Here is a 16,101-nt window from a genome sequence, read left to right on the forward strand (position 1 = left end):
CTGTCTGCTAGGGAGTCAGGTTCCTGCAGGCTTTTCTTCTAGGAGCTGTTCCAGTTTGCCCCTTTATCTTTGTCTTAACTGTTAATCTGCAGTTGGAGAAGAAAGCCATTTAGTGTGGCGCGAGAGAGGCGCCCTCAGGGCCATTCAAGCTCGCAAATCCTGAGGGGCCGGCTCCTCAGAAGCTCAGAGAATTTTGCCCATTGTGTGTCTAATTGCCAAGTGCAGGCAGGTTTCATTGGAAACCCAGCTACGCTGGGCTGTCATGGCAACCTGATCATCAAATGACACTCCCAGCCACAGCGGCAAATGAGGTTCGAGAACCTTACGGGTGGGTGGGGCTAGAGCAGGCTGGATGCTGGCGGGGCTCCTTTGCACATTAACATTTTTGGCCAGGTCTGAGTCATTGCAGAAGAGGGAGAGATACTTTATGACCTAATGCTCCACTCCCAGAGGCACTCTACCTGCCCTGCTCTTCTCCTACTCACGGTATTCAGCGCTTACAGGAAGCACCTGTTCTGGGGGCATGAACCAGAGCAGTAGAACAGGGGCAGACAGCCTCTAGTGGCGTTGGCAGACTCCAGGAGAACAGGATGCTGGGGAGAGGAACTTCTACTTTTCAGATGAAATGGAACCTGAGACTGCTAGATCCTAAGGGATCCAGAGTTGCTGTCGTTGGCTTTGCATGCCACTTGTTACAGGAACGGACATCAGAAGAGGCCCGCAAAAGTAGATCTGGGCCACAAAACTCAAATAAGTCCAAAGAGCAAAGAATGGTAGATGGCAGGACGGGGAGAGGGATGGCACGTGACGCTGTGAGCCGGTGTGACTCAGGAGGATCGGAACACGAGCCCTGCTTCAGTCTTCCGTATTTGTATTTCCCTGGTATGCGTTCAGAAGCTTTCACACAGATCGGTTTTGGGTTTGCTTTTTTTTTTTTTTTTTTTTTTTTTAAAGCTAAGCCTAAGCCTGAACTCGCTCAGGTCACACACCTTTCCCACACACCTGCCACCTTCCAGTATGAAGCATTGCGTACTGTAATTCTCCATGTCAGGCGTGTACAGGCTTTCTTTGGAAGCTGAGTTCTAAAATCTCTTCCTGGCAGCGTCAGGTTTGGGCGCTGTTTTCCGTGGATGTAACAAGAGCTGGGTCCTGGGTGAGGCCCAGCCCTACCGCCAACAGGCTCTGGGCCCCGGGCGAACCAGGGCGCCTCTCCAGGTCTGTTTGCTCATCTCAGAGATTAAGGGGGTGACCCCAGAGCCCCTCTGGGCCCCGCCGTCTGTAACCCCAGGGGTAGAGCACTTACCTTGCATCCCAGGTGCTTCGAGATTGGCTCACTTGGGTGGGATTTCCAGTTTCTGTGCGACAGTGGAATTCTGCCTGACCTGTGGGACTCAAGAGGAGGGCTGGTTTAAATAAGTAAGCAAACACCCAATTCCAGTTTGTCTAATGAAAACATTCTGTTGGACTCCTTCACAGTTGCACAATAAAAATACGTTGGAACCCTTTTTTAAAATCAGCGTTGGAATAGAATTAACGTTAGCATTGGAAAATAACATTTTGATAAGCACATGCAGAGCTTTTCAGAGAACATTTCTTGACCCCCATGATACCATTGGGCTGTGGAGTAACAAGCTCTGTTATAACCAAGGAGATTTCGTCCTGTTGTTGTTTTTTCCCTAGAAAACAGTTGCTGTTATCTAGTAATGCTTTAATCAGTTTTTCCCTAAAATATAGAATATGGGTTTCCTTTTATTTGGTATTGTTTTTGAACATTTTCGCATGTTCTGTAAATACATGATGAAACTCGATAGTACACAAAGAAAAATTCCGTAGTACAGTTATATTTACTTGTTAGAAAATGAACATCTCCCAAGTTGAACAACTTATTTTTTCAACCAAAATATTTGCCATACTAGAGGCGCTTGGGTGGCTCCGTTGGTTGAGTGTCCCACCTCTTGATTTTGGCTCAGCTCATGATCCCAGGGTCATAGGGTTGAGCCCCTTGTCGGGCTCTGTGCTGAGCATAGAACCTGCTTAAGATTCTCTCTCTCTCCTTCTGCCCCTCTCCCCTGCTCGTGTGCCCTCTCAAAAAAAAAAAAAAAAAAGCCATATTGGAATGACTGCAGTCATCAAGAAATGAGATATTTCAACATATGTCTGTAACTTATTTTTATTTCAGAGGCGAACATGAATAATTTAACAAAGGAAGATCAGCATTTCAAAATATAGCTCCTGTATTTATAAATGTGAATCTCCTTTATTATTATTATTTTTTTAGTTTTTGTTTTTAAGTAATCTCTATACCCAACACGGCACTCAAACCCACAACCCTGAGATCAAGAGTCACATGCCCTACTAACTGAGCCAGCCAGGCACCCCTGTAAGTGTGAGCCTCCTTTAAAATAAAAATAATAATACACGACCTTGTTGAGGTGGATGAAATACCCCAACGACTATGTTTGCAGACACTCAGAAAAACACACTTGAGGTCTTCATCACGAGTGATCATGCTATTTATATCAGCACCCTCCGTGACCAAGTCAAGGTACAAAGGTTCAAAACAATAGTCTGCCTTCAGGGACCCCAGTAGCAGAGATAAGTTGTATGTGAAAATAGCCCAAACCAGAAATTCTAGATGGCGCAATTCTAGAGGTAGCTGAGTGCCATGGATTTAGGTGGAGGCTGAACAGAAATCTTCTGGATAATCCAAGCTGCCTCTAGAGTCCTCATCAGATCCTCTCCAGTGTAGTCCAAGACCTGTCATTACAGACTCATCATCAGGTCTCTTTGAGAGGGGCTGAGATGTCATATAAGTTATTAAAATGTTTCATAATGCTACATGTAAGCATTAACATCTTATTTTTTCTTAAGCCTTATTTATTTCATCTCTACACCCATCGTGGGGCTCAAACTCATGACCCTGGGACCAAGAGTCACATGCTCTTCTGACTGAGCCAGCCAGGCACCCCATCTTATCTTAAAATTATTTTTTCTAGTTCTTAGCAAAAAGCTTTTTAGTGAGTTGATAAATTCCTTTTACTTTTGTGATTTCTAAATAATAACCATCCATTTTTATCCATCCTGGTAGTGAGATTTAGTCTATATTAGGAAATGGCGCACTATAGAAGGAACATCTCTGTGATGTGGTCTGCCTCCGCAGCACGAGTCTCTGACACTTCTCCTTGGGGAAGGGGATGATGTGGAGGTGGTAGGCCGGCCTCAAGAGGATGGATCGCCCTTAACTGATGACCCAAACCTGACTTTCCAGGACCTGAGATTTTCCCCTTATCCTCGCCTAAAAGGGATCTTCTGGAGCTGTGTGCCCAACAGAACTTTCTGTGGGATGGAAATGCTCAGTGAGTCCACGTGGCTGTGGAGTACTTGAAATGTGGTCACACAACTGAGGAACTGAATTTTTTTTATTTCATTTTAATTAATTTAAAAATTAAAACTTCCCTCTTGAATAGGACAGACCTAGGCCAGAAAGCTAGGACTATACCGAACTTTGAAGTATTCTGAGGGTGGGCCCTGAAGGCCATCTGGAGGCTTCAGTGAGGGGCTGGCTGACCCCAGGTTGATGCTCCTGGGAAGTCCCTCAGCACAACGATCTTTAGCGGGGATCCCCTCCGCCCCCATCATGTCAGCTCCCCGGTGCTTGTAGGACCCCCAGGAGGAAGCCTGCAGGGGAATGGGTCGGTTCTGAGGTGCTCCCGTTGCAGAGTGGCCTGGAAAAGGTCACTGGAGCCAGCTGGAAGGTGGCGCGACTAAGGCACTCTGAGTCCAGGGCACAGCCTGCCCAGGGGCAGCCCCCTTGCGGATGAGTGAGCCCGCGATGGGGCCGCTTCCAGGATGGCTGCGCACCCGGCTCTCGGGCAGCTCCTGCCAACTGCTATCCTCACAGCTGAACTAGACCCATTGCCAGTTAGCATCGACCCAGTCTGTACACCCGCTTCTTTTTCTGTCGGGAATGATTTACTAAAGGGGAGAAAACCATTGTATTGTGTGACGCGTTTGGGGACCTTGTGGAAAAACATGCTGAAGGCTGTTTGTTCATCTGGCGGGCTTGGCAGCGCAGGGTGAAGGTTCGCTCCGACCGACAGCTCTCGGAGAGGCCCGCTGGCGAAGAGTTAAGTCGGGGCGCAGGTGACGTCAGTCCTGATCTTTACACGCCTCCGCTTGAGCAATCGCCGCCTCCTCGCGGGGGCCGGTGCTCATTGGCTGTGGGCAGGGCTTCCTGTGGGCAGGCTTTTCTCAATTAAGTAAAAGGGCAGGGCCTGAGCAGCCAATGACAGCTGCGCCCCGGCAGATCTGGTGCGTGTGTGCCCGGCCGGCAAGCATTCCCTGGCTCGCAGGCGGCCGCGCGCCCGGCTCCCCGTCAGCATGCTCTGCCTGTGCCTCTACGTGCCGCTCATCGGGGAGACCCAGACCGAATTCCAGTACTTCGAGTCCAAGGGGCTTCCCGCCGAGCTGAAGTCCATCTTCAAACTCAGCGTCTTTATCCCCTCCCAGGAGTTCTCCACCTACCGCCAGTGGAAGCAGGTCTGTGCGGCCTTGGGGCCGGCGGAGTGAATGAATGCGCGAGTGGTGGTAGACGGTGCGCGTGCGCTAACTGCCCGGTCTCCCCGCCGCCGTGGGGGAAAGAATGTGTGAAATGTGCAAGTTCTTGCGGCTGCAGCCGGGAAAGGGCTATGTCACGTCGCGGGAATGACTGGCTTTCATGTGACTTCCAAGGAAGGCCGGAATTACCGGGAAGATACTTGTGGGAGACGGAAAGGAATTCTCTTGCCGGGGGTGGGGGGGGGGGTGGGTAGTTCCGGAGAAGTACAGGGCAGGCGGGGGTGGGGGCACAGCCCACATGCTGTGGGGCTGTTTCTCCGAGCTGGGGGAACGGAGGGACGGATAGGCAGAGAAGCTCCTGTTGGAGGCCCAGGAGTTGGAAGTCGTGTTACAGAGGTCGGAGCCGGGGGTGCTGTGCCCTGGGAAGGGGGGAGAGTTCCCTTGGGAGCAGGGAGGCAGCAGAAATCGTTACATTTTAAAGACGGGGGGAGATGGCTACGCGGCCTGTGGGGGTTGCTTGCCTCCTGAAGGGGCACCCTGACTTCTCTGTTACATCTCACGCTGTCCCTTCAGTGCTCCTGATGGCAGTGGAGGCCGGATGGTGTGCCAGGGGTGGTGATTAGCATATCCGAGGAAGGAGCCAGAAAGTAGGCCCAGTAGTTCTGAGGTAGAACCAATGACTTTGAAGATATCTTGAAATCAGCTGCCATGAACACAACCTTGGGTTTTCTGTATCACAAGGCACCCCGCACACCAAGGCACATGGATTGCGTTGGTGGCAGAAGAGCCCAGATGCCAAAGCCTCCTAGAGTCTATTTCCATTTCTGTCATAAATCTAGACTGATAACCCTATATGTAATTCGTACCATTCTTGGCTGAGAGCGCAAATGTCCGCAGGAAGTTAACTCCAGATAACAGATAAAATATGTACCAGCATCTGTCTCACATTCCAGCCACACCCCCAGAGTTGTTCTTTGGATCATGTTAGGTGACATGGTATCTGTCCAGGCCTCCTCCTAGCACCCTTAGTGGCTGAGCGGTCGCAAAGAGCCATCAGCTAGTTCGGAGAGTAACCCTGATTGTAATCGTTGGAGGGCACCAGCTCGCCCAATGGTCCATCCATTTCCTAACCCGTTGGCTCAGAGACTTTTTTTTTTTTTTTTTTTTAATTTTTTTTTTTTTCAACGTTTATTTATTTTTGGGACAGAGAGAGACAGAGCATGAACGGGGGAGGGGCAGAGAGAGAGGGAGACACAGAGTCGGAAACAGGCTCCAGGCTCTGAGCCATCAGCCCAGAGCCCGACGCGGGGCTCGAACTCACGGACCGCGAGATCGTGACCTGGCTGAAGTCGGACGCTTAACCGACTGCGCCACCCAGGCGCCCCGGCTCAGAGACTTTTAAAGCCATATTGGTTCGTGAATGGTGAATGTGTTTCTCACTGAGAGAGTTGGGCAACACAGGAAGATTATAACCATTTTCCTTAGGGGATTCTCGGTCTAGATTTTGGGGTGTTGCTGGGTTGCAGTGACTCATGTGTGTCCCCCACCTTCTTGAGATTAACTTTTAGGGCGGCAGCAGGATCTCTAGGGAGGTGGCTCTGCAGTCCAGCAGGCCCAGCTTGAATCCCGCCCACCACTTCCCTAACTGTGTGACCTTGGATAAATTACTTAACCTCCCTGAGCTTCTGTTTCCTTTTTTTGTAAAATGGGGGAAATGACAGTACCTGCCTCCTAGAGCTGCTTGAGAGGGTTCAGCAGGTTACTAGAAGTAAAGCATTTAGCAGGTCCTATGGCACAGGCCAAGTGCTCACTCGTCTGGGGAGAATTTCCAGGTGCTGGGCATCCAAAACCCAATGGCAGCTGCTGAGCAAGGCTCACCTCTAAGGGCAGGCACAGAGTGCTGTTAAGGAACGGGGTCTCTTCAAGCCTTGTTGGGTCAGTAAACTACTAAGAAGAGCTGGCCTGCCTTTTGGTACCTCGTTGAGGGAGCTGAAGTCCGTTATGTCACCTGGGATCAGGCCGGCGGTGCCATTAAGCCCAAGCCCCAGAATAGTCCCCCCTTGGCTCATACCAGGGTTCTCTGGCAGTGTTTCCGGCAAGCAGGCATTGGCAGGGACCAGCTCTGCCCCATACCTTTACCCTGGTCACCCATTTGTTCTTGGGCCAGTGCCACCTATAGGGATAAAGAGCAGGCTACAGCATTGCTGGGGGAATCTGGAGCACCCAGGGCCGTCCCCACATTTGGGCAGAGAGCATGCAGGCTGAGGCCTGGTGCCAGGGACAGTGCTGCCGGGGAGCCACGCAGCTGACCCTGGGGTACAACAAGTTAGTCTTCAGGACACTCGGGATGAGAAAGTGCCAAGCCCGCCACTGTTAGCCTCTTGCGGAAGGGCTTCTCCTGGGTGTACTTTTTCCTCTTTGCTTGTGAGGGAAGCAGGATGCGCTCTTGCTTGGATTCTGGCCAGCCCCCAGGAGTCTGAATGGTGGCTCTGGGAGTAGAGCGAGGGAAGCATCTCAGGTCCTTGGGGCCACCTCTGTTCTGTTCGTGGGCTGGCACAGTTGTTTCCTGGGGACGGGGCACCGTGAGGGACAAGGGAGAGCTAGTGCACGAGCTAATGGACCAAACCTTCCTTTTGTTTTGTAGAAAATCGTGCAAGCTGGAGATAAAGACCTCGACGGGCAACTCGACTTTGAAGAATTTGTCCATTATCTGCAAGATCATGAGAAGAAGCTGAGGCTGGTGTTCAAGAGTTTGGACAAGAAGAATGATGGTGAGCGTTGCCTCCAGAGCCAGTGGCTGCCCCGGGTCTCAGGCCTCTTGCGGGGCCCGGCCCCCGGCTGAAGCCTTTGTTGCTGTTGCAGGACGAATCGACGCTCAGGAGATCATGCAGTCCCTGCGGGACCTGGGAGTCAAGATCTCCGAACAGCAGGCAGAAAAAATTCTCAAGAGGTGAGCGCTTCGTCAGCCTCCGCGTTTGGTTTAACAAGCGTGTGACAAAAGAAAGGCGTTCTCCGACCAACTCTGTGGTGCCCTTCACTGTACTGACCCTGTTTCTCTGAACTTTGGCTTCTGGTGGTTTGACGCGAGCCCCAGGTAGCCTCTCCCTGAGAGCCGCTGCTCCCCGGGTTCCAGGCCAGGGTCACAAATCACTTGGAAGCGTGCCCGCTCACCGGTGGCCTGTGAAGACCAAAGACTAGTTGGGGGCGTTTCAAGTGGGTGAAGGGCGAGCACTGCCTGGCGGGGAAGGGGCTCGGGCAGCCTGTTTACGGTGGACTTCTTCCTGAGAAGGCCGACTTTTCTCCCCCCTGTCCTCAGATGTGCTGCCCCGAGACGGCTCACAGGGGAGCCCTGGTCCTGGGGGGTTAGCGTAGTGACTCTGCCAGGAAGTCATGCAGGTTTGTGTTAGGAGCGGCTTCCCGTCCTGCCTGCGCCTTTTCCAGATCCCCGGGGCCGGAAGGGGCTGGTCAGGGCCAGCTGCCTCTCGTACCGCTCCCCGGGCGTTTGTGCCGTGGCGTGTGTCTGCTTCACTAACATCTGCTCCGAGCACTTATCTGTGTTTCTCCTCTCTCCTCTGCATCCTCCTTTGTCTGTCTGTCAGAATACGAACGGGCCACTTCTGGGGCCCTGTCACCTAGTAAGTATCCGTGTCACCCTGGTGACTGCCTCCCTCCTTGACCTCTGTGCCTGATCGGAACGGGGTTCTTGTGGGCCACGATAATTCCCGTTTTTGTGCAAAGTGGGGTGTGGAGCCACCTCGCCTCTTCACTGGGGCAGAGGCACCTCCTGTGGGTTCGTCAGTGGCCCCGCGCCTGCCCCTGGCTCGCCTGGAGGGGGGATGTGCAGCTGGCACGTGGGCCTGTTTACCGGGGGAAACCGACCGTGCATTTGTCTTGCAGCATGGATAAAAACGGCACGATGACCATCGACTGGAACGAGTGGAGAGACTACCACCTTCTGCATCCCGTGGAAAACATCCCCGAGATCATCCTGTACTGGAAGCATTCCACGGTGAGTCCCTTGTCCCCCGAGGGATTTTCCGCCTCTTCCGTTCAAGGGTCCCCTCGTGTGGCGTCAGCCCCCACCCCGGCGTGGGGGTGAGGGCGGGGTTTTTGGCTTGCCTCCTGCTCACTCCGCCGGCGGCCCCCAGAGCCCTCCACGTGCACCCTCCGTTCCCACATACCGGCCAACGCAGCCGTTCCCCAGACATGGGTTCCTTCTGCCAGGGGTGCCTTCCTGCCCCACACACCGCCTGTTCTTCAGGGTCCACTCCTAACACCCCTTCCCCGATCCGGCTTATTCTCCCAAAGCCGGAGTGTGCCTTGGGCGGCGGGGGACACTGTACAGAGAACAAATACAGAGCCATTAAGTTTCTTCCCCCCCTCCCCACTTTTTGTGTCCTTTCTCTCTATCAAAAGAAAACATCCCCACGGTCCTGTTCATAGTGTTCCTTCACGCCTGTCAGCGCCGCTGTTCAGAAAGACCCACACCTCCCTGGTCGTGGCCATGTTGGTGCCCCGCCTGCAAGCCCGTTCGCTTGGGGTTCACCTCCAATCTGTCTCCCACTGTGTCCAGGTCAGGGCCTCACCCTCAGGGCGCGCCTGGCTCTCAGTGGGGGAAGTTAGGTGCCCTGCTCCAGGCGTCAGAGCAGAGCTGGTGCGGACTCGGCAGGATGCCGCCCAGGAGAGAGGCCATTACGTAGGCATCGCAACCCCTCTGATATTTGCTGAGGCCCTTGCACAATGTTCTGCCAGCGTGATCTGGTTACACATCGGGTTTCAGAAGAATTTTTACCCCTGACTTGACCCTTTCAGTACAGGCAGTCTGGTGATCCTCAGCTGAAATGCCTCTGTAAGCCATTCTTACAGGAGCCAGGGGCAGTATCTGAAAAGCCGTCCAAGTGGTTTTATAACTGCTTTCTTCCAGCTGCGCTCTCAGATTCTATCCCTGGGCCTCTGCACGGCTCCGACAGGGATCGGAGCTGTGCCACCTTCACACGGTGAAGGGGGAGGGGCACACCCGTCTCCGACCCTGGGCCCTTGGCATTCTCACTATCTGTGTGGCCCCTCGGGCTCGGCCCTTCTAGACGGTGGAACGTTACGGACCTAGCTGTCTGCCAGCAGCTTGGCCACGAGAGTCGGGAGCCTGCTTATTTTATCTTTGTTGGTCTTCCTCGCAGATCTTCGATGTGGGTGAGAATCTGACGGTCCCCGACGAATTCACAGTGGAGGAGAGGCAGACGGGGATGTGGTGGAGACACCTCGTGGCTGGAGGCGGGGCAGGGGCCGTGTCCAGAACTTGCACGGCACCCCTGGACAGACTCAAGGTGCTTATGCAGGTATGTGGGGAAGCGGGCCTCAGACTGCCTGGGTTCTATCCCCTGGTTCCTCAGCGGGTTGGTTTTCCCCTCCTTTGTATAACCCTGTTTGGCTTACAGTTTTCTAACCCATTAAATTAGATCGGAATTACTGCTCAGACAGGGTAGCATAAGGTCCAGATCTAGGTGCCCTTTTGCACATAGTTTATCTCATTTTATCTGGGTCAAGCAAGCCAGGGGTCACGTTACAGGGCCGTGATGGGGGCAAGTGAGGCCACCAAGAACCGGGTGTGACAGGAACCTGTTTCCTTGGGTGCATCCTGCACAGACATCACACGTGGTCGGAGTAAGTGGACCCCCACCTGGCCCGGAGACCTTTACCTTGGCCGGGTGCCTGACTCCACGTCCACAGGGCAGAGATAAGCTAGGCCCGTGTCAGGGACAGGGTTGTGAAATCGACCTGCACGAGGACGCCCTGTTGGACTTTAGTGTCACCTGAATATGGCCAGTCACCTGCTTGTCCCCTTGCTTGTGTGCTGACACTTGTGTTTCTGAGCCCTGCTCAGAAAAGGTGCCATCCTTTCCTCCCCCGCGCCCCTCTCCTTGCCCTCCTGAGCCTGCATTGGTTTGAAGCCTGTTAAATGTGAACTCTCTTCTTGTGCCCAAGTGGGGAGGCAGAATGGTGTGGGGAGAAGAGCTTTAGGGGGTCCCCCATCCTCAGAGCCGTGGCACTTTGGGCAAGTCACTTTAGTGCCGGGACGTCCAGGTCCTCTAAAAATAAAAACCAAGGGGCTCCAGCAAATTGCCTCATCGATTTGTGTTTCTTAACTGAATTCCCAGGAAACGAGGTAGGGATGAAAAGCGGTGCGTGGGTGGAATGATCGTGCCTGGGATGTGCCTTAAAGCGATCCAACAGGTGGGGGTGGGGAGCGCACGCAGATGTAGAGTGGCCGTGGTTTCATGCTTGTTGAGGCTGATTATGGGCTCACGAAAGCCCATGATATCTCTGTGCATTTTTGCATGTGTTTGAAATTTTGCGATAAGAAAAAGCTCAGTTTAAGAAACTTGTTTTTTTAATTGTTTTTTATTTTTTTTTTTAATTTTTTTTTTTCAACGTTTATTTATTTTTGGGACAGAGAGAGACAGAGCATGAACGGGGAGGGGCAGAGAGAGAGGGAGACACAGAATCGGAAACAGGCTCCAGGCTCTGAGCCATCAGCCCAGAGCCTGACGCGGGGCTCGAACTCCCGGACCGCGAGATCGTGACCTGGCTGAAGTCGGACGCTTAACCGACTGCGCCACCCAGGCGCCCCTTTAATCGTTTTTTAAAGTTTATTTATTTTTGACAGAGACAGAGTGCAAGCATGAGCTGGGGAGGGGCAGAGAGAGGGGGAGACACAGAATCCAAAGCAGGCTCCAGGCTCTGTCAGCACAGAGCCTGACGTGGGGCTTGAACTCACAAACCGTGAGATCATGACCTGGGCCGAAGTCGGACGCTTAGCCGACTGAGCCACCCAGGCGCCCCAAGAAACGTTTTAAGGTAGTCATTGTGAAGGTGTTTAGCACAATGTTGGCACACAGTGGGTGCACAGTGAGGAGCTGGGGTAGCCGTGTTTGATTGTCACGGTGTTGCGTTACCCTTCTGAAAACCGAGAAACAGAGAGCTGCCCGCTGACCTCGGTGTGTTGGCCTGTGATAGAGCCTCTTTGTCCATCAATGGCAGCCCTCTGGCCGCAGGGTTCTTTCTGACCGCTTGTCCTTCCCTCCTCAGGTCCACGCTTCCCGAAGCAACAACATGTGCATCGTGGGCGGGTTCACCCAGATGATTCGAGAAGGTGGGGCCAAATCCCTCTGGCGGGGCAACGGCATCAATGTCCTCAAAATTGCCCCTGAGTCGGCCATCAAATTCATGGCCTATGAACAGGTGAGGACCCAGCTTCCCTGGGCTGAGGTCCCTGCCCTGCTGATGCCCTGGAACTTGGAGCCAGTCACTGGGGACAGCAGGGCGGGGCAGGCGGCTGGGTCCGGCCCCCACCCTGCTGCCAGCTCCACTGTGGGTCAGTTCCTTCTATTTTGGGGCGGTGTCACAGGTGCCAGGGACACCGGGTCTTGGTTAAACTTGACTGGCTCTGGGAGGAACGGTGGGGCAGGGGCCAGTACGCTGATCTCTGGGGTGTATCAGTCCGTTTGCTCTCTGTTCTAGATCAAGCGTCTTGTGGGGAGTGACCAGGAGACTCTGAGGATTCACGAGAGACTTGTGGCAGGGTCCTTGGCTGGGGCCATCGCGCAGAGTAGCATCTATCCAATGGAGGTGAGGGCCGCGTTGGTCTGTGGTAGAGCCTCTTAGAACAAGCAGTGTGCGTGGGGTTGAGGGCGAGGAGGGGACCATGCTCACCCTCCCGTCGCTCCTTTTGGGTTCTCCAGGTTCTGAAGACCCGGATGGCCCTGCGCAAGACAGGCCAGTACTCGGGCATGCTGGACTGTGCCAGGAAGATCCTGGCCAGAGAAGGGATGGCCGCCTTCTACAAAGGCTATGTTCCCAACATGCTGGGGATCATCCCCTACGCTGGGATAGACCTAGCCGTCTACGAGGTGAGGAACCCCTAGTAGCCAGGACCCCCCCCCCCATCTGTTGTCACACTTCCTGAAAGACACTGGGGATGACTGCGACAAGGAACACCAGTGTCTCCTCCCAGAGTCATCAAGTCATTGCAAGGGTCTCCTGTCACACTGCAGCCCCCAAGTCCTACGCCCTCAGGGATTCAGTGGGCACATTGTCAGAGCACAACTCTGTGGGGGTCCACTGTGCCCCCGGAAGACTTCAGACCCCAGGAGTCAGGCCCTCTGTGTAGGGAAGGTGCTGCTGCCCCTGCGTCATCCCTGCTCCCAGTCTTATCCAGGAGCCCCCAGTGAGGGCAGAAACAAAGGGCAGGCAGGCCAAGCGAATCAGGTTACAGTAGCCTCGAGGATCCCATGTGACAAGGAAGTGCCTCCTGTGTGGATCCAATAACTGTGTCCCCACCCCCAGCGCCCCTGTCTCTTGTGGCCTCACAAGGTCTCTGTGAGGCTCAGAGGCACTTGGGCTCATCCCTGCTCCCCTTTCCCCTTTCAGACGCTCAAGAACGCCTGGCTGCAGCGCTATGCGGTAAACAGCGCCGACCCTGGTGTATTTGTGCTCCTGGCCTGTGGCACCATGTCCAGCACCTGTGGGCAGCTGGCCAGCTACCCACTGGCCCTGGTCAGGACCCGGATGCAGGCCCAAGGTAATGCTGGTCCTGGGCCAGTGCCCAGGGGCCCATCTCCCAGGGCAGGTCAGGCTCTCGGGAGGAGCTGGCAAGCCTCTGATGGGTGCCTCTCTCGCTACAGCCTCCATCGAGGGCGCCCCGGAGGTGACCATGAGCAGCCTCTTCAGACAGATCCTGCGGACCGAGGGCGCCTTTGGCCTGTACCGGGGGCTGGCCCCCAACTTCATGAAGGTGATCCCAGCCGTGAGCATCAGCTACGTGGTTTACGAGAACCTGAAGATCACCCTGGGCGTGCAGTCGCGGTGATGGGACGGGGGTGCGACCCCGCCTCGCTCGGCAGACTCACGGATCCTGGGCCTGCAGCCCCGGGATGTTTAGCCGTCTCATTCTGTGAATGTGCCAACACTAAGCTGACTGAAGCCAAGCTGTGAAAAGCCTGGGGTGCGCCCGCTCACCGGCTGTGTCCCGCTGACCCTGGCCGACTGTCACGTCCGCTCCGGCGGGGGGGTAGCAGGACACAGGCACACGCACACAGGGACAGGACGCTTCCTGCGGTGCCTGCCGAGATAGCAGGGCTCGGAACCGGCTTGGTTCTTCCATCTTGCAGCCAGACCACCAGCCGCGGGCCTTGCCCCCTGGCCTGCTGGGCGCCTACCCCGCGCCCGCCTTCCTTCCTTCCTCGCTGCTGTGTTAATATGGTAGGAGGAGGGCTACCAGCCCACTCCCCATGTTACTGCTTGCTCCTCTCGCCTCAGTCCGTGGGGACCTCACACCTGGCTTCCTGGCCCACAGTGTCACCTCTGGCCAGGTTGTGCCGGGAAGAGGGAGGAGTCTGGCTTTTGTGCGCACCCTCATCTGAGCCCTGCTGTTGGCTTCTGAGCTCACCAACAGACGGGCACCTGGGTGTGCGTGTGCATGCAGGGGGCAAGGCCACGCCCCGCCATTGGCCGCCTGGCATCCTGGTGCATGGCTTCACGGAAGGCACGTGCTGGGTCCCGCAACGCAGAAAGCCTCTGCTCCTGCTGCCGGGGTGTCTTGGTGCTCTGAGCTGGCCCCAGACTCCGTCAGGACTGGCACCAACTCAGAACCAACCCCCGTCCCCTGCTCTGGAGTGAGAGCGGTGAGGCGTCATGTAGCTGCGGGAAGGGGAGCCGCTGCCGGGGGTCCGCGCGTCCTGGGGAGAGAAGGAAAAGGTTTTTAAAGGCCTTAATTATGTATCGTTGGGAAAAGGGTTTTGTTCAGAAGGGCACACTGGACAAATGTGCAAGTTCTGTGCTTCCAGAGGGAAGACAAAGGGGGTAGAAAGCCTGGCCGACTGCATTAAAGTCTGTTTCTGACGCCCCTGGGGATTTGTGTCCAATCCCAATCGGGGCAAAGTGGGACCAGCCTCACATTCCACCGATGCAGGGCGTCACAGTGCTTGGAGCCTATTTATTTCATATTTATTTGAACAGAGTTCTGTCCTAACTATTTTTATAGATTTGTTTAATTAATAGCCTGTCATTTTCAAGTTCATTTTGTATTCATATTTATGTTCATGGTTGATTGTACCTTCCTAGCACCCTCCAGGTGGGGTGGGGAGAGGAAGGAGGGGCCGTGGGAGTGATCTTTCCCGCCGCTGGCCGCACTGTCGTCAAGTCTGTCCAAAGAAATGCCTCGGAACTGGCGACAGAAGAAAGGTCAGGGCAGGAGGGCCCTGGTCATGGGGAGGTGGCTCCTGGCAGGTTGGAGCAGGGCTTGCACCCAGGAAGAGCCTTAGGATCTGAGGGTCTGACCGGGGGCAGGAAGAGTGGCAGAAATCTCCACTCCATTGAGCGTGGAAGTCCAGATCATTTCTTGGGCTGGGAGGATCTCTTGTTTCAGCCTTTAGACTGACTAGGCGCTGAGGGGCCTATCACTGTGAGTTTGGGGTGGGGGCTCCAGGAGAGGGCGGCCAGCTCCCCGCCCCCGCCTGTGAAGTGGGCTCCCTCCCCCCCAGGCCCCCCCTCCCCCCCACCACTCCTGCTCAGCAATGCTGGTCAACTTGGCGACTTCACGGTCGCGCTTCTGTTCCACCAGAATGGCCTGGTGAGGACAACTCAAATAGGATGCAAAGATCAATGCAAAAATTACTGTTTTATCTAAATCTAGGGATAACTGGAATTTGTGAAAAAGCAAATTAAGACAGAATTGGAAGTTGTCCTTTAAAACAGCCTTCTAATAAAGTTGTTTCAAAGCTGATGATGGAGCCACGTGACTTTTTTCTGGTAGGGGCTGGGGGGGTGGGGGGGCAACTGCACGTCTGAGAAAGAATCCACCTTTCTCATCAGAGGAAATGAGAAAGCTACCCTCTCCGGGCTTCTCGGAGGCACTCCCTCTTTAAAATGGGATTGGGGGTGCTCTGCACAGGTCACCAGAGCCCCCTGAGCCTGATGTTTCTTCCTCAGGCCTCCTCTGAGTCTCGGGCAGAGCTGGTCACTCCCTGCCCCTGAAGCCCCTCCAGGTGCTGCAGTGCCATCATCCACTGCCCTGGGTGCCCCTCCCCAGCCTCACCGCTCATTCCCACCCAGCTGGCACACAGAGACGTTGTGGGGCCCTGCCTGATGTTCTCGATTTGCTTTCTGCCTGTCTCCCCGGGAGAGGGTGAGGCCCTCTGGGGCACGGAATGCGTTTGTAGCATTATCTCCAGCACTTAAGACCGTGCCTGGTACCATTTTCATTAAATAACAATCCACACTCTGTCCCTGATGGCCCCAGGTATGTCAGGGCAGCAGGGGACAGTATGAAGCAGCTTGGGGACTCCATCAGGGGGCTGTGGCATTCAGAGGCTGTAGGGAGGCACGGAAGTGTGCCCATTTTTGAAACTGGTATATACCACTTGTACTGGGTTGAATAGCATCCCCCCCAAATTCATGTCCCCTGGGAACCTCAGGATGTCACTTTATTTGGAAATAGGACTTTTGCAGATGTAATCAAGTGGGTTACAGTGGGGGCGTCTGGGTGGC

General features: G+C 54.6%; 1 protein-coding gene across 3 annotated transcripts in view; it reads left to right on the forward strand.

The window, feature by feature from the left end:
- Positions 1 to 15,337, forward strand: part of SLC25A25 (solute carrier family 25 member 25) — a 35,591-nt gene extending 20,254 nt beyond the window's left edge. For 2 of the 3 annotated variants that reach the window (XM_047070111.1, XM_047070120.1), the window contains exons 2-10: positions 7,202 to 7,328; positions 7,420 to 7,507; positions 8,455 to 8,566; positions 9,735 to 9,893; positions 11,644 to 11,796; positions 12,076 to 12,183; positions 12,297 to 12,464; positions 12,985 to 13,135; positions 13,239 to 15,337. In XM_047070111.1, the coding sequence (XP_046926067.1) occupies positions 7,202 to 7,328; positions 7,420 to 7,507; positions 8,455 to 8,566; positions 9,735 to 9,893; positions 11,644 to 11,796; positions 12,076 to 12,183; positions 12,297 to 12,464; positions 12,985 to 13,135; positions 13,239 to 13,423 (1,251 nt within the window). In that variant the 3' untranslated portion in view covers positions 13,424 to 15,337. Of the gene's footprint in view, positions 1 to 4,309; positions 4,540 to 7,201; positions 7,329 to 7,419; positions 7,508 to 8,454; positions 8,567 to 9,734; positions 9,894 to 11,643; positions 11,797 to 12,075; positions 12,184 to 12,296; positions 12,465 to 12,984; positions 13,136 to 13,238 lie in introns of those variants that run through there. The other variant, XM_047070128.1, reaches the window with a different exon arrangement.
- Positions 15,338 to 16,101: the final 764 nt, after the last annotated feature.

Source organism: Lynx rufus, unplaced genomic scaffold (assembly GCF_022079265.1).
Source record: "Lynx rufus isolate CCGP_SWC_20201006 ecotype Redwood Valley unplaced genomic scaffold, mLynRuf1.p SCAF_10, whole genome shotgun sequence".
Lineage (NCBI taxonomy): Eukaryota > Metazoa > Chordata > Mammalia > Carnivora > Felidae > Lynx > Lynx rufus.